General features: G+C 38.3%; 1 protein-coding gene across 1 annotated transcript; it reads right to left on the bottom strand.

Annotated features, from left to right (window-relative positions):
• Positions 1-1,170: 1,170 nt before the first annotated feature.
• On the bottom strand, positions 1,171-2,287 carry LOC133090567 (neuropeptide Y receptor type 6-like). Its single transcript, XM_061188969.1, is given in 2 exon segments — positions 1,171-2,199; positions 2,201-2,287. Coding segments are annotated over 2 exon segments (1,116 nt in total).
• Between the last annotated feature and the right edge of the window lie 15,729 nt (positions 2,288-18,016).

The raw sequence follows: 18,016 nt of genomic DNA, 5'->3' as shown, positions 1-18,016 counted from the left end.
TGAAAAATCACAGGTATTCAGAGAAACATTACCTTTTATTCAAAAGAAAGAAGAAAATATGGTTACATTTTTAACATACAAATAAGCTGCAGCCCCAGTTTAATAGGGAGATGTATCCGAGGAAGAGATAAAGCCTGTCATCATTTAGTAAAAGTCATTGAGCTAATTTGAACAGTAGCTTAGTATCCTTTTTGAAGACAATCTAGCTGATTCTCTATTTAAGTGACTCTGTAGGGATGAGGGATATTTTTAAAATGTTTAAGTCATAAGATATGCAAGAGGTTTTTAAAAATCTGGAGCTAACTTTAAGAGTGTTACTGATGAAGTTCATCAGACCCAATGATAGAGTCATAATAACCCCTACTTAATATACATAAATAATTATAGATAAAAAGTCATTTTGTAATGAAAGCTCTATCTACATTGGCCATTAATAAGTTAGTTTATGTGATTTGAGCATAATTGGAGTGCTAAAGAGTTTGTGACCAGTTCTAGTGGCACTAATAGCATTGTTAGTGAAGAAAATGTACTGTTGTCATAAACTAGAGAATCTGACTCAGGCATGTGAATTAATTATAATTACAATACTTAGTTTAAATGTTAAGTTAAAACCATTCCTTCAACTTCCAATCCAAACTCAGTTAGCTAATTAGTAAATTATAATAGGGGTCTTTCTGACATTGCTAATTAGTTGAATAGTTACATGGTTGAAAGTTACAATTTCCATATCTGAAAGTGGAATTGCTTCAGCACTAAGGAGATATATATAGCATTGTTTTCAGTGGGCACGTCATTAGTAATAACTCTTGTGGATATTCCATTGAATAACAATATCTGGGAATTTTGTTCCCCAGCCATCAGTGTTCCTTGCCTCTCTTGCTTTCTCACTGTCATTCTTTGCCACAAATGATGGCAGCTAGGTGTGTGAGTTATTATTCTTCTAAGAGAAAAGGGTGATGTGCGCGCGTGCACACACACGTGTGTGTGTGTGTGTTTGTATTGGGTGGATATATGAGACAGATAGGTCTGGCCTAAAGCAAAACTGGTTAGCATAAAGTTGCTTTTTAAAAAATTCTTTTAGTTCTGGCTTCTTTTGCATCTTGCCTTATCCCCAGCCATTACCTCTCCATCTCTCACATAAGAAGGGCTTTAGCATTGTGTTAGCAGTTTTTATATACTTCTTGATGTATGAGCTAATCTTAATGATCCCTTGGATTCATCTGTGTGCATACTGGAGATGGCAATATTTTGATATCTTTCCCGAGGTGCAAAGCACCAGCAGTGGTGAATAAGCAACACCAGGTCCTTCTGGAAGTTTTTGTTGAGAAAGCCATAAAACAGAGGATGTATACATGTAGAAACCATAGCAATCAAGTGGCAAAATACAAATACCAGGTCATGGTGGCAGCTCATCAGGACCTCATGATACCAGTCAAAGATGACCTTGAAGATGTTCAAGGGAAGCCAGCAGACCCCAAAGGTTACCGCAGTAGAAATCAACATCGTGTTGATCCTCTTGTTCTCCCTGACCCAGCTCTCACTTTCCCTCTTCTTGTCTACTTTCCCATTTCTCCTGCGGAGGCAGATAACAATCTTCAGGTAGCAGATGAGGGTGAAGCTCAGAGGGACACAATATTGCAGCATAAACAGGGAGGTTGTAAAGAGGAGCCAGTTCATTTTGGAGGGCCAGTTCTCTACACAGGCCACCTGCTGGGTGTAGAGGTCAGTGGGAAGAGAGAGGTTTTGGAAGGGCTCATGGGTGAGGTGGTAGGACAGGAAGAAGGGAATAGACAACAGAAGGGAAAATAGCCAAATCAATGTGATACCCCAGTAGGCGTGAGCTACACTGCGTTTCCAGCCCCGAGGGTTCACAATCAGCTGATATCTTTCAACAGCAGTTAACACAAGTGAGAATATGGACACAGAGATGGAAACACTATGCACATAGGAGGTGCGTTTGCACATGATATCCCCAAATATCCAGTGATCCATCAGAGTGTAGATGATAGTAAAAGGGATGTACATGACACATACCAAGATGTCAGAGAGGGAGAGATTGGCGTACAGTATGTTGGTGACATTCTGAGCTTCTCTCTGCTTCTTAAAGATGATAATAATGAGAGAGAGGTTTCCAAAAAAGTCCATGATTAAGATCACAGTATAGACTATGAGTAATAGGAGCAAGGCTAGGGAAGTGGGGTCTACAGGACTCAAGGTAGAAAAATGCAGAGTTGTTGCTCTTTATACTGGTTTTATTAGATGCTGGATGGTTTAGGAAAAGTTCCATCATGTCAGAGTTGTAAGAAGAGCTTTTCTAAGCTTACTTGTATTATGGCTGGATATTTTGGCCATCAGTTCTTGGAAAGAACTTTGCTCTGAGTCTTTCAATGAGTGATTGGTAGGGTTTAGTCTTCCTCTTTGTCTGCTTGATGGAAATACATGAATGACTTGAGTAAGCTCTTGAGATCCTAAAAAATTAAACAGAACCCAGAAAATTAATGCAAGTTCTTAACAACCTGGACAATTCTATAGGTGGAACAATGTCCCTGAGAGTACATAGAGAGATATCCAGAGAGTCTCTGTATCCTTGCCTTCCTTTCATCTCAGGGTGTTTTATTTGTCCCAACAGTATAATCTTTAGAGATAATGAGAAAGGGAATGCCACAGCATTCTGTTAACTATATAAGGTAGCTCAAAGGTATCTTTCCATCCCTATCACCTTCTGTCTTTTTTGTATATGTGTGCTGTGGCGGCCAGAGTACTATGTTTGGAGTTGGGCTCCACTTGGAGCATCACTGTTTGGTGTCTGTATGACTTTGACGTAAGTTAATTACCCTTACGGCTCAGTTTTTTAAAGCTGTAAAATGGGGATAAACAATGTATTTCTGTGTTGTTGTGAGGACTAAATGAGATCACGCAACTGAATTTGTTGCTCACGCCCAACGTAGAGCATATAGTATGTGTTCAGTATATGTGTGTTGAATAAAATTTGTCAGTTCCACTCCCCAGAGCTAGTCTATAGCTTTAAGTCTGGGGGCTAGACTCCCAGATCATGCCCGCTATGGAACAGCATATGGCTTCCCCTCTTTTTCTTTCTTCCATACTCTGGGGTTGAAGCCAGACTTGGCACAAGCAGTTTCTGGGTACATGGCTCAGATTCTAGAGATCAAGCAAAGGTAGCTAGTGCCTAGTGAGCTATTACTCAGAATTAACTTTATTTAGAAAGCATTCCCTCAGTTTTCTTTTCCTTTGGGTCTCTTCTTTTTCTGATTTCTAGAGGAAAGGGGGTCCTTGATCCTATGGCTCAGCATGGCTTAGGGTGGTCAAATTCAGTGGAGTTATTCATACCAGGATGCACAACAGACATGGTGAATGCCCTGCCATTCCAGGTGGTGACATTTCTGGCCCAAAGAGGACATGTTGAAAGAGAGCAAAGGAAAAAAATACCCCTTATCTTGGTTTATTATTTAGGAATTTGAAGAAAACAACATAAATGGCATTGATAAAAGATAAAGAAGGACACAAGGAACTGATCTATGGTTCAGATGTGCTGTGGTGATAAGTAAAAATAGCAAAATTTGTAAACAGAGGTATTTGAGATGCAGTTTAGGGCTTGGATGATTCAGGGGTTCAACAAAATTAGAGTTCACAGATATTGGCTGAAGGGAAATGTCAAGATAGATTTAAGCCTTTTATGACAGTCAGTGGACTAGAACTATAAATGAGAAATAGAAAACTTTGATTGTTTACTTGCCACCAAACAAGCTTCGCTTGGAGGAGGAAAGGGATGAAAAGGAAATAGGCAGTGTACAGATGTACAGATACATATGGGTATGCTAGCATGAGCACTATACTTCCTGTCAGGAGACATGTCCTGCTGCTAACTAGCTTTTTTTAAAAAATAAATTTATTTATTTTATTTAGTTTTGGCTGTGTTGGGTCTTCATTGCTGCACGCGGGCTTTCTCTAGTTGTGGCGAGCGGGGGGCTACTCTTTGTTGCGGTGTGCGGGCTTCTCATTGCAGTGGCTTCTCTTGTTGCGGAGCACGGGCTCTAGGCCTGCGGGCTTCAGTAGTTGTGGCACTCAGACTCAGTAGTTGTGGCGCAAGGGCTTAGTTGCTCCGAGGCATGTGGACGCTTCCCGGACCAGGGCTCGAACCCATGTCCCCTGCATTGACAGGCAGATTCTTAACCACTGTGCCACCAGGGAAGGCCTAACTAGCTTTTTGATCTTTTGCAAATCACTCCCCTTCTCTGGGCCTCAATTTCTTTATCTGTCAAATGAAATTTTAAAAATGGCCTATTTTACAAAACCAGCAAAGTCTTGTGCCTCCCAGCTCTTACTGTCTACAATAAAGAAAAGCTTCCTGTGAACCTTGCAAAGTTAGGTCTGAATAACAGTTTTCTGTTTACAGATTTGGAAATTCATGCAGTTTTGCAGATTTCCTAGCAGTTTGGTAATAGAGATGGGAATAAACATCGGAAACCCTTGTGTTGCCCATTCTTATTGATCTGGGTTGTCTGGGCCAGGTGAATGAGTATCACTCACCACCCTGCAACAGCAGGTCTAAAACTTAGTGGAGACCCCTCTACTCTCTTCTATAATGATTAGTAGCAAAGTACAAATTAGTTCCCCAGTCTATAAATTCCTACAGAGGCTTGAAGCTCAGAAGGTCAGATGGGCCTCATCTGGGAGGGAATCAAAGGGGAGTGCTGGAGTTACATTATCCAGTGCGCTCTTTACAGTTCAGAGAAGATTAACAAGTAAATCCCCAATATGGACTTTGAATGGCAGTGTGGGATTTACACTTTACGTAATTGGTAACTATTAAGTTAAAATATTTAAATCTTGCCTATCTGGAAGCAAAGTAATGCTAAGCCTTGGTTCATAAAAAAATTCTTGGGATACATTTCTATTTTAGGAAAGTTCATCTTTGCCTTGTTTGGTTGCAAATGACCCCCAAAGATGTGAGATCTCAAATTACCAAGTGATATTTTGCCCCAAAATATGAGTAGCATATGGCAGAGGTAGGTAGTCTTCAGTCTTTCAACTCAATTGTATCTAGATATGCTCATGAGGCACATACCTTGAACTGGCTCTGTTTATACCTTTTAATGCAAAAGTACAGCATTACATAACACATTTTTGGGTAGTTTTGTGTTTAAAAGTTTCAAGATGAACAAAATAAAAGCTTTACTCTGCCAGAGTCTGCATATGCATATTTATTTCTGTATCTGAATGTCTTTTTTTGTGTGTGTGTCTTTCTTTCTGTCTCTATTCATACAATTCTTTTTTGGGCTGGGGGGAGGTGTTGGGGGTAGAGTTTGCGTGTCTGCCCCTTGGTCTATGTGTGTTTTCTCCTTACCTCTCATTATCTTCCTCCCTTTCTGCCTATCTGCCTTATTTTCTTCTCTGTTTCCTCCTTTTCCTTAATTATCCATAACACAGAAAAACTAAAGCATATTTTAGATTATCTCTTATATTTTATTTGGTGCTATGGTGTTTTGACCTGGAAGAAACTCTATAGGTATTTTAATGTACCCCTCCCATTTGACAGATGTTGTGGCTTTGCAGTTAGTTACTGGCCGAACAGGGACCAGAGCCTTAGTCTCCTGCTTCTTGGAGAGTTCCATGCTCTTTCCACTATTTTCTGCTACCTCCTGTTTTATATTTCTTGAAGAAATTTCTGTATTTGTTGTTCTTAATTTTAAAAGCAGGTGAGCAGAACATTTTCTTTTATATTAAAAAATTTCCTTATGTAATTTCAAAGAGCCTGTGGCCTTGAGCAAAGTGAAGTTTTGCATCCCCACCCTCCAAGTATGTATGTGAGGGTCCCAAAATAGTGCAGGATCACACTGCAAGAACTCTCTCTCCTTTTCCTTAAGCCTCTAGGAATATAGAATCTATGGCTGTGTTGGTGCAAATAACATCTCACACTTGTTTAGAGCTTAATTTGTCTAAAGTACTACCCCATTTATTTATTCACTCAAGAATTTAAGTGCTATGAAAAGATGCTCAACATCACTAATTATTAGAGAAATGCAAATCAAAACCACAATGAGGTGTCACCTCACACTGGTCAGAATGGCCATCATCAAAATATCTACAAATGATAAATGCAGGAGAGGGTGTGGAGAAAAGGAAACCCTCTTGCACTGTTGGTGGGAATGTAAATTGATACAGCCACTATGGAAAACAGTATGGAGGTTCCTTAAAAAACGAACAATAGAGCTACCATATTATCCAGTAATCCCATTCCTGGGCATATATCCAGAAAAGATGAAAACTCTGTTTGAAAAGGCACATGCACCCCAGTGTTCATAGCAGCACTATTAACGGTAGCCAAGAAATGGAAACAAACCAAGTGCCCATCAACAGATGATTGGTTTAAGAAGATGTGAGATATATATATATATATACAATGGAATATTGTCCAGCCATAAGAAAGAATGAAATAGTGTCATTTGCAGCAACATGGATGAACCTAGAGAATATCATACGAAGTGTAGCAAGTCAGAGAAAGATAAATATTATATGATATCATTTACATGTGGAATCTAAAAAATAATACAAATGAATCTATATACAAAACAGAAACAGACTCACAGACGTAGAAAACAAACTTAGAGTTAACAAAGGGAAAGGGAGAGGGGGACAGATAAATTAGGAGTGTAGAATTCACAAATTAACTAGTATAGGAGTATAATATAAACTACTATACATAAAATAGGTAAGCAACAAAGATTTACTGCATAGCACGGGGAACTCTATTCAATATCTTGTAATAACCTATAATGGAAAAGAATCTGAGAAAAATGTATATATGACTGAATCACTTTGCTGTACAGCTGAAACTAACACAATATTGTAAATCAACTCTACTTCAATTACAATTTTTAAAAACGAATTTAAGTACTGACAAGGTGGGTTGTCTTATTTGATCGCAACAGCAGTCCTGTACTCTACTTTAATTCTGACTTTACAAACATGGCAACTAAGACCCAGTGACTTGCTCATGGTTGCATAGTTAATAGCAAAGCCAGGAATAGGACTTCTACTTTCTAAACCATACACAAAGTAATATTTCTAGTTTATTTGGGTCATTTCTTAAAATCAATCAAATTAATCATTTGTGTTCCATGAAAACAAGTAGAACTTGAATCTCTGTAAAGACATCTTATAGTTTTCCCTCAGAACAAACTACTATGTTAAGTAACCATAAGAAGCATCAAGAAACAAATGCTTACTCTTTCACAGCCTTATAAAAGTGTAATTGGCCTGGTTATTCTATACTGTGCAAACTCCTTATCCTACTCAACTATTCACCCATTCCCCCCAAGTCAGATTTTACATCTATCTATTGCAGAAATGCGTGCTTTTAAGATTTGGGGGTAACATTATAGTTTTATTACATGTACTTTGATTTTCTCTGCTGGAGATGGTTTATCTGTTTTTCCTTGAATTTGACAGTTGCCTGAGTCCATATAAAATGTCAGTAGAAAATGTACACATTTCATTTTCCAGAGCCTAACAGTTACTTTTAAAATCAAGCCAATACAGATTGTCTGAATTGGCTTTAATTTTCCATGGAGGTTAATGACTGAACTTTTCATTATTGGGAATGTTGAGGCTTTTAATTCTTAAAATAACAACACATTAAATGTATCAAGAAAGGAGAGCTAAACTCTGCCAATGAATATAAGTATACCAGGTTTTAAGTTTATTTACAAACAGGTGAACAAAAAGTAATGAAAACTCCATTTTGCCAATACTAGCATTTGGTGATTTGTTTTGATAATTTCTTTACAATTGTGCATTTTAAACCTGTGGGGTTGTTTTTCAGATCACATAAGCAAAAGACATCCGGTATAATTAGGCCTGAACATACAGCAGTTCTAATTTTTAATGATCTTCACATACTTAGAAACGGGATTATTTTAACATGAAAAGAATATTTGAAAAACATACTTGCAAGATTTTTATTTAGCATTTTACAGGTTTGTTTCCCAGTTTCTTACCTGTTGGAAATTTCTGGCTCTGTTGCTATTCTTTTCATCTTCTACATGTTTTCTTTCTTCATTTCCATGATTATTTTTCTAAGTTTATTTTTATGTCAAAAGATGACATGTCAGCCACCTGTCCAAGCCATAACACGCCCCTCTCCCTTCTTGGCTTATTTATCCATTAAACGATCTATAGCTTCAGAAACTGCTTCCAGAGTTGAAATCATTGCACAGAAGATCAAGCTCGGGAATCCATTAGGATCTGAAGGCCACTGAAGAGCCAGAAGGGAGGAGTCAGGAGTCACAGCAGCAGTGATATTAGATGGAGCTATTTACAAGATGTGTTCAAAATGTTACTTTCAGTCATCTTATAGAGATGGTAATAAGAGTGCATGTGAAAATCTGTGGCATTTTCTGGCATGTATACATATGGTTTGTACTTTAAAAAAATAGCTTTGCCAAAATCATACATTTAATTTAAATATTCCTGGAAAATTATTCATAAGCATTAGTGGTTGTTCTTAGAGAATTTACTGTCAGTTAAGAGATGGGTTTTTTTTTTTTTAAAGAATTCCAAGATACTCTTTTTTTTTTTTTAAAGACACCAATTGTACTTGAACATTTGTTACTTTTTTTTTTTTTAATTAATTAATTAATTTATTTTTGGCTGTGTTGGGTCTTCGTTTCTGTGCGAGGGCTTTCTCTAGTTGTGGCAAGCGGGGGCCACTGTTCATCGCGGGGCACGGGCCTCTCACTATCGCGGCCTCTCTTGTTGGGAGCACAGGCTCCAGACGCGCAGGCTCAGTAGTTGTGGCTCACGGGCCTAGTTACTCCGCGGCATGTGGGATCTTCCCAGACCAGGGCTCGAACCCGTGTCCCCTGCATTAGCAGGCAGATTCTCAACCACTGCGCCACCAGGGAAGCCCCCAAGAGATGGGTTTTATTCCTGATTTTGCTATAATTTATGAGACTAATGAAAATGCTTTTAAAATTAAAGTTAACCTAAGTTCCCCAGGAAAGTTGTGTATTATTAAATAAGATTTTCATCAAGTACTTTGAAACTGACAACAACTAAGCTTCTTAAATAAAAGTGGGGACTGAAAAGCCCTCTTCTGTATTTGAAAGATTATTACAAGAGGGGGCTGTTCCTCACTGTTACAAAAGACTGAAAAGTGAGATTTCAATGAAATATAAGAAGTATTTCCTTATAGTGAGTGTGTTCAAAGACTTTGAGAAGCAGGGCTATGGAATATCAAGTGTGGTTGAAGATCTTTCTGACATGGCCTAGTGGATAGACTAGCAACATTTTGAAATATTTCCTAACTCAAGGATTCATTGATGGAGCCCAAATTTTAGAACTAAGACATGCAAATCAGTTCTATTTCCCTACCCAATACACCGAACTAACCAATTAAAAACTCAAAATTACCAGGCAGTCAACAACACTGAAATTATGTATCTGTGTTTTATAGAACCCTGCCAGGTCACTGGCCCGGTGGAGTATGTGGCAGGGGGTCGGGATGTGCACTACAGGAGTGGAAGCCAACCTCCTCCTCTGTGGAAACTTGACGAGTCAAAGTAGTTCAGGGCCCATACCTCGTCTTGCCCCAGTCATCTTTTACTGGTATCCCCCTTACTTATTTATCTGTTTGTACTTGAAATATAGAGAGTAGCAAACTTTGGAGGGCTTATTAAAAAACAAATATCTTTTCTGTACATAGAACAGTGGCAATAACTAGCAGTGAAGTATTAGCATACTAATAACTTAGTATTAGCATACTAAGAGATCATCTTAGTTGTCTGTGATGTTGGTGAAGATTTTGAGAGGCAGCTTGAGTGAGACAGAGCTGGCTTTGCACCCAGATTGTCCCATGTTACCTAACCTGGGTCACCTTGAGCTTCTCTGTGAGCTTTTGATTTCTTTTCCGTAAGGTGAATATTGCCATCTGTCTGGCAGGATTATTTTGAAGGTAAATGGTAGCACATAGTAGATATTCAGTAAATGACAGTTATTGTTGTTTTTTAGAGTTTGCCTTAGTAGAAGTATATAATTCAGGTTAAGAGCAAAGTTAATTGTTTTCTGTTTTTGCATCCCTTCCCAAAGAAAGCCTAGAAAGAGCGTGAGATATTGGGAAATGGTGAAAACAGTTGTTTTTTAATTTTTAAGGGGATGTTTGATATAATCCTGTGCTGTCTTTATTGACGATAAAATTTAGCAAGCATTTGAGTTTTGTTTGCCTCAGTTAAAATTCACTGTTTTAATTGCAAAAGGTAGTTTTTAGGCTAACAGCCTTGGACAACAAGCAAAGTATCCAAAGAAAGAACTTAAGCCCCTGATTATTTCTCCCATCTTTCTGAAGCTCTTGCCGCTTTGTTACTTTCTCTCTCATTATATTATAAGCTTTATATTTAGTTATAAAACACATTTTATTGTCTTTAATCTGCTGTGCCTTGATAAGTGTAAACTAAACCGTTAGGTGGTTCTCTGAGCCCATACTTTTACATATTAGGGGAAGTAAAGATTGAGGAGCATCTTGAAAAATATAAGTAGTGTCTAAACTCAAAGTCTTAGTGATCTGTGTTATAATTGATTATACTAAAAGCTTGGTAAAGAAAGGCTTTCTGTTTTTTCTCACCCTGCTGAAGTTGTCTTTACCTCTGTCTTTGTTAAGAGCTGTCTCATTATAAGCATTTTTAAAAAGAAAAGCTGTTAGGATTAACCTGCTTGAATTGATTGTTTTTTCCTTAGATTTCAGTAGATCCTAGAGGACCTATTTACTTACTAAAGCTTTAGAGTACTACCTTAAGACTTGGGGCAGAGGACAGCCTGCCCTGGGTCTTGTACTTAGAGGACCCACATATCACACATGTTAAAAAAAAAAAAGTGTCATCTTGGTTCCAGCACTCAGCACTGGCAGAGCACAACTTGTAATTCTAAACACTTAAAAGACTAAGACCGTTCAGGCCCAAGGTACACTTCTCTCCATCACTTGCCCCATGCCCTCAGAAAATAAAGGTGATTATGTCCAAATATCATGAAGGTTATGGGCTGTTGATGTTGGTTATGGATACTGCTTTGTAGTATGGGGATGCTTTGAGTGACAGAAGTTCTTAGGTGAGAGGAAAGACTAATTAACTTAGCATAAATGAAATAGATTCTTGTGTAATGAACTACTGTTTTCCAGTACTACTAACTACACATTTTCTTGTTTTTCATTGTATTCCAATTTGTGGTTCTACTCACAGATTAAGGTGATGTTTGTAACAGTGGTCCATGGCAGCTGAGGAATATTTTACAATAATAAGCAATTCATATTACTCTTAAATTTTGTACATGAAATTCCAGGCATAATATATGTGATGCCAGTTGTTGACAGTGGCAATGGATGAGCCTTGAATCCTAGAATTGTGAGTGGTTCTATTTTTGTAAAAATATATAATAGGAGGGCTTCCCTGGCGGTCCAGTGGTTGGGACTTTGCCTTCCAGTGCGGAGGGTGCGGGTTCGATCCCTGGTTGGGGAGCTAAGATCCCAAATGCCTTGCAGCCAGGGGGCCAAAACATAGAACAGGAGCAGTGTTGTGGCGAATTCAATAAAGACTTAAAAAAAAAAAAAATATATATATATATATATAAAATGGGATTTAATTAGTTTTTTAAAAAATTACATGAGTTTCCATTTTATTATAATAATTTTACTTAAAATTTGGTATTTGTTAATTACAATTTGTATACTGCTTTTTAATTTTATAGATAATTTTGAGCAGTTTGGAAAAAAGATAATATTTGAAAACAAATGTCAAAATAATTTTAATTTTTGACTTTTCACATTTAGTATATATTTTTTATGACAGTATCTTCAAATTTTATACATTTTGAATAAACCACATTTTTCCCCCTCCAAGTGCTTTATTTATTTAATTTTTTTATACAGCAGGTTCTTATTAGTTATCCATTGTATACATATTAGTATATATATGTCAATCCCAATCTCTCAATTCATCCCACCCCGCATCCCCCCACCCCCCCACCCCCCGCCGCTTTCCCCCCTTGGTGTCCATACGTTTGTTCTCTACATCTGTGTCTCTATTTCTGCCCTGCAAACAGGTTCATCTGTACCATTTTTCTAGGTTCCACATATATGCGTTAATATACGATATTTGTTTTTCTCTTTCTGACTTACTTCACTCTGTATGCCAGTCTCTAGATTCATCCATGTCTCAACAAATGACCCAATTTCGATCCTTTTTATGGCTGAGTAATACTCCATTGTATATATGTATCACATCTTCTTTATCCATTCATCTGTCGATGGGCATTTAGGTTGCTTCCATGACCTGGCTATTGTAAATAGTGCTGCAATGAACATTGGGGTGCATGTGTCATTTTGAATTATGGTTTTCTCTGGGTATATGCCCAGTAGTGGGATTGCTGGGTCATATGGTAATTCTATTTTTAGTTTTTTAAGGAACCTCCATACTCTTCTCCATAGTGGCTGTATCAATTTACATTCCCACCAACAGTGCAAGAAGGTTCCCTTTTCTCCACGCCCTCTCCAGCATTTGTTGTTTGTCGATTTTCTGATGATGCCCATTCTAACTGGTGTGAGGTGATACCTCATTGTAGTTTTGATTTGCATTTCTCTAATAACTAATGATGTTGAGCAGCTTTTCATGTGCTTCTTGGCTATCTGTATGTCTTCTTTGGAGAAATGTCTATTTAGGTCTTCTGCCCATTTTTGGATTGGGTTGTTTGTTTTTTTAATATTGAGCTGCATGACCTGTTTATATATTTTGGAGATTAATCCTTTGTCCGTTGCTTCGTTTGCAAATATTTTCTCCCATTCTGAGGGTTGTCTTTTCATCTTGTTTGTAGTTTCCTTTGCTTTGCAAAAGTAAGTTTCATTAGGTCCCATTTGTTTATTTTTGTTTTTATTTCCATTACTCTAGGAGGTGGATCAAAAAAGATCTTGCTGTGATTTATGTCAAAGAGTGTTCTTCCTATGTTTTCATCTAAGAGTTGTATAGTGTCCGGTCTTACATTTAGGTCTCAAATCCATTTTGAGTTTATTTTTGTGTATGGTGTTAGGGAGTGTTCTGATTTCATTCTTTCACATGTCGCTGTCCAGTTTTCCCAGCACCACTTATTGAAGAGACTGTCTTTTCTCCATTGTATAACCTTGCCTCCTTTGTCATAGATTAGTTGACCATAGGTGCGTGGGTTTATCTCTGGGCTTTCTGTCTTGTTTCATTGATCTGTGTTTCTGTTTTTGTGCCAGTATCATTTTGTCTTGATTACTGTAGCTTTGTAGTATAGTCTGAAGTCAGGGAGTCTGATTCCTCCAGCTCCGTTTTTTTCCCTCAAGACTGCTTTGGCTATTTGGGATCTTTTGTGTCTCCATACAAATTTTAAGATTTTTTGTTCTAGTTCCGTTAAAAATGCCATTGGTAATTTGATAGGGATTGCATTGAATCTGTAGATTGCTTTGGGTAGTATAGTCATTTTCACAATATTGATTCTTCCAATCCAAGAACGTGGTATATCTCTCCATCTGTTGGTATCATCTTTAATTTCTTTCATCAGTGTCTTATAGTTTTCTGCATACAGGTCTTTTGTCTCCCTAGGTAGGTTTATTCCTAGGTATTTTATTCTTTTTGTTGCAGTGGTAAATGGGAGTGTTTCCTTAATTTCTCTTTCAGATTTTTCATCATTAGTGTATAAGGATGCAAGAGATTTCTGTGCATTAATTTTGTATCCTGCAACTTGCCCAGATTCATTGATTAGCTCTAGTAGTTTTCTGGTGGCATCTTTAGGATTCTCTATGTATAGTATCGTGTCATCTGCAAACAGTGACAGTTTTACTTCTTCTTTTCCAATTTGTATTCCTTTTATTTCTTTTTCTTCTCTGCTTGCCATGGCTAGGACTTCCAAAACTATGTTGAATAATAGTGATGAGAGTGGACATCCTTGTCTCGTTCCTGACCTTAGAGGAAATGCTTTCAGTTTTTCACCATTGAGAATGATGTTTGCTGTGGGTTTGTTGTATATGGCCTTTATTATGTTGAAGTAGGTTCCCTCTTATGCCCACTTTGTGGAGAGTTTTTATCATAAATGGGTGTTGAATTTTGTCAAAAGCTTTTTCTGCATTTATTGAGATGATCATATGGTTTTTATTCTTCAATTTGTTAATATGGTGTATCACATTGATTGATTTACGTATACTGAAGAATCCTTGCATCCCTGAGATAAATCCCACCTGATCATGGTGTATGATCCTTTAATGTGTTGTTGGATTCTGTTTGCTAGTATTTTGTTGAGGATTTTTGTATCTATATTCATCAGTGATATTGGTCTGTAATTTTCATTTTTTGTAGTAACTTTGTCTGGTTTTGGTATCAGGGTGATGGTGGCCTCATAGAATGAGTTTGGGAGTGTTCCTTCCTCTGCAATTTTTGGAAGAGTTTGAGAAGGATGAGTGTTAGCTCTTCTCTAAATGTTTGATAGAATTCACCTGTGAAGCCATCTGGTCCAGGACTTTTGTTTGTTGGAAGACTTTTTAAAAAATAATTAATTAATTAATTAATTAATTAATTTTTGGCTGTGTTGGGTCTTTGTTTCTGTGCGAGGGCTTCCTCCAGTTGTGGCAAGCGGGGGCCACTCTTCATCGCGGTGCGCGGGCCTCTCACTATCGTGGCCTCTCTTGTTGCGGAGCACAGGCTCCAGACGCGCAGGCTCAGTAGTTGTGGCTCACAGGCCCAGTTGCTCCGCAGCATGTGGGATCGTCCCAGACCAGGGCTTGAACCCATGTCCCCTGCATTAGCAGGCAGATTCTCAACCACTGCGCCACCAGGGAAGCCCTGTTGGAAGATTTTAATCACAGTTTTAGTTTCATTACTTGTGATTAGTCTGTTCATATTTTCTTTTTCTCCTGGTTCAGTCTTGGAAGGTTATACCTTTCTAAGAATTTGTCTATTTCTTCCAGGTTGTCCATTTTATTGGCATAGAATTGGTTGTAGTAGTCTCTTAGGATGCTTTGTATTTCTGTGGTGTCTGTTGTAACTTCTCCTTTTTCATTTCTAATTTTAATGATTTGGGTCCTCTCCCTCTTTTTCTTGATGAGTTTGGCTAGTGGTTTATCAATTTTGTTTATCTTCTCAAAGAACCAGCTTTTAGTTTTATTGATGTTTGCTATTGTTTTCTTTCTTTCTATTTCATTTATTTCTGCTCTGGTCTTTGTGATTTCTTTCCTTCTGCTAACTTTGGGTTTTGTTTGTTCTTCTTTCTCTAGTTCCTTTAGGTGTAAAGTTAGATTGTGTATTTGAGATTTTTCTTGTTTCTTGAGGTAGGCTTGTATTGCTATAAATTTCCCTCTTAGAACTGCTTTTGCTGCATCCCATAGGTTTTGGATCGTCATGTTTTCATTGTCATTTGTCTCTAGGTATTTTTTGATTTCCTCTTTGATTTCTTCAGTGATCTCTTGGTTATTTAGTAATGTATTGTTTAGCCTCCATGTGTTTGTGTTTTTTACGTTTTTTTCCCTGTAATTGATTTCTAATCTCATAGCGTTGTGGTCAGAAAAGATGCTTGATATGATTTCAATTTTGTTAAATTTACTGAGGCTTGATTTGTGACCCAAGATGTGATCTATCCTGGAGAATATTCCATGTGCACTTGAGAAGAAAGTGTAATCTGCTGTTTTTGGATGGAATGTCCTATAAATATCAATTAAATCTATCTGGTTTATTGTGTCATTTAACGCTTATGTTTCCTTATTAATTTTCTGTTTGGATGATCTGTCCGTTGGTGTAAGTGAGGTGTTAAAGTTCCCTACTATTATTGTATTACTATCGATTTCCCCTTTTATGGTTGTTAGCATTTGCCTTATGTATTGAGGTGCTCCTATGTTGGATGCATAAAGGTTTACAATTGTTACATCTTCTTCTTGGCTTGATCCCTTGATCATTGTGTAGTGTCCTTCCTTGTCTCTTGTAATAGTCTTTATTCTAAAGTCTATTTTGTCTGATATGAGAATTGCTACTTCAGCTTTCTTTTGATTTCCATTTACATGGAATATCTTTTTCTATCCTTTCACTTTCAGTCTATATGTGTCCCTAGGTCTGAAGTGGCTCTCTTGTAGACAGCATATATATGGGTCTTGTTTTTGTATCCATTCAGCGAGCCTGTGTGTTTTGTTTGGAGCATTTAATCCATTCACGTTTAAGGTAATTATCGGTATGTATATTCCTATTACCATTTTCTTAATTGTTTTGGGTTTGTTTTTGTAGGTCCTTTTCTTCTCTTGTGTTTCCCACTTAGAGAAGTTCCTTTAGCGTTTGTTGTAGAGCTGGTTTGGTGGTGCTGAATTCTCTTAGCTTTTGCTTGTCTGTAAAGCTTTTGATTTCTCCATCGAATCTGAATGAGATCCTTGCTGGGTAGCGTAATCTTGGTTGTAGGTTCTTCCCTTTCACTTTAAATATGTCATGCCACTCCCTTCTGGCTTGTAGAGTTTCTGCTGAGAAATCAGCTGTTAACCTTATGGGAATTCCCTTGTATGTTATTTGTCGTTTTTCCCTTGCTGCTTTCAATAATTTCTCTTTGTCTTTAATTTTTGCCAGTTTGATTACTGTGTCTCGGCAAGTTTCTCCTTGGGTTTATCCTGTATGGGACTCTCTGTGCTTCCTGGACTTGGGTGGCTCTTTCCTTTCCCACGTTAGGGAAGTCTTTGACTATAATCTCTTCAAATATTTTCTCGGGTCCTTCCTCTCTCTCTTCTCCTTCTGGGACCCCTATAATGTGAATGTTGTTGTGTTTAATGTTGTTCCAGAGGTCTCTTAGGCTGTCTTCATTTCTTTTCATTCTTTTTTCTTTATTCTGTTTCACAGCAGTGAATTCCACCATTCTGTCTTCCATGTCACTTATCCATTCTTCTGCCTCAGTTATTCTGTTTTTGATTCTTTCTAGTGTATTTCTCATTTCAGTTATTGTATTGTTCATCTCTGTTTGTTCTTTAATTCTTCTAGGTCTTTGTTAAACATTTCTTGCATCTCCTTGATCTTTGCCTCCATTCTTTTTCCGAGGTCCTGGATCATCTTCACTATCATTATTCTGAATTCTTTTTCTGGAAGGTTGCCTATCTCCGCTTCATTTAGTTGTTTTTCTGGGGTTTTATCTTGTTCCTTCATCTGGTACATATCCCTCTGCCTTTTCATCTTGTCTTTCTGTGAATGTGGTTTTTGTTCCACAGGCTGCAGGATTGTAGTTTTTTTCGCTTCTGCTGTCTTCCCTCTGGTGGATTAGGCTATCTGAGAGGCTTGTGCAAGTTTCCTGATGGGAGGGAGTGGTGGTGGGTAGAGCTGGCTGTTACTCTGGTGGGCAGAGCTCAGTAACACTTTAATCCACTTGTCTCCTGATGAGTGGGGCTAGGTTCCCTCCCTGTTGGTTGTTTGGTCTGAGGCGACCCAACACTGGAGCCTACCCAAGCTCTTTGGTGGGGCTAATGGCGGACTCTGGGAGGGCCCACACCAAGGAGTACTTCCCAGAACTTCTGCTGCCAGTGTCCTTGTCCTCATGGTGAGACACAGCCCCCCACTCCCGCCTCTGCAGGAGACCCTCCAACACTAGCAGGTAGGTCTGGTTCAGTCTCCTATGGGGTCACTGCTCCTTCCCTTGGGTCCCAGTGTGCACACTACTTTGTGTGTGCCCTCCAAGAATGGAGTCTCTGTTTCCCCCCGTCCTTTCGAAGTCCTGTAATCAAATTCCACTAGTCTTCAAAGTCTGATTCTCTAGGAATTCTTCCTCCTGTTGCCGGACCCCCAGGTTGGGAAGCCTGACGTGGGGCTCAGAACCTTCACTCCACTGGGGGGACTTCTGTGGTATAAGTGTTCTCCAGTTTGTGAGTCACCCACCCAGCAGTTATGGGATTTGATTTTATTGTGATTGCGCCCCTCCTTCCATCTCATTGTGGCTTCTCCTTTGTCTTTGGATGTGGGGTATCTTTTTTGGTGAGTTCCAGTGT

This window comes from Eubalaena glacialis, chromosome 4 (assembly GCF_028564815.1).
Source record: "Eubalaena glacialis isolate mEubGla1 chromosome 4, mEubGla1.1.hap2.+ XY, whole genome shotgun sequence".
Taxonomy (NCBI): Eukaryota; Metazoa; Chordata; class Mammalia; order Artiodactyla; family Balaenidae; genus Eubalaena; species Eubalaena glacialis.
Note: the sequence above shows the minus strand (reverse complement) of the source record. Positions and strands in the feature narration are given on the sequence as shown.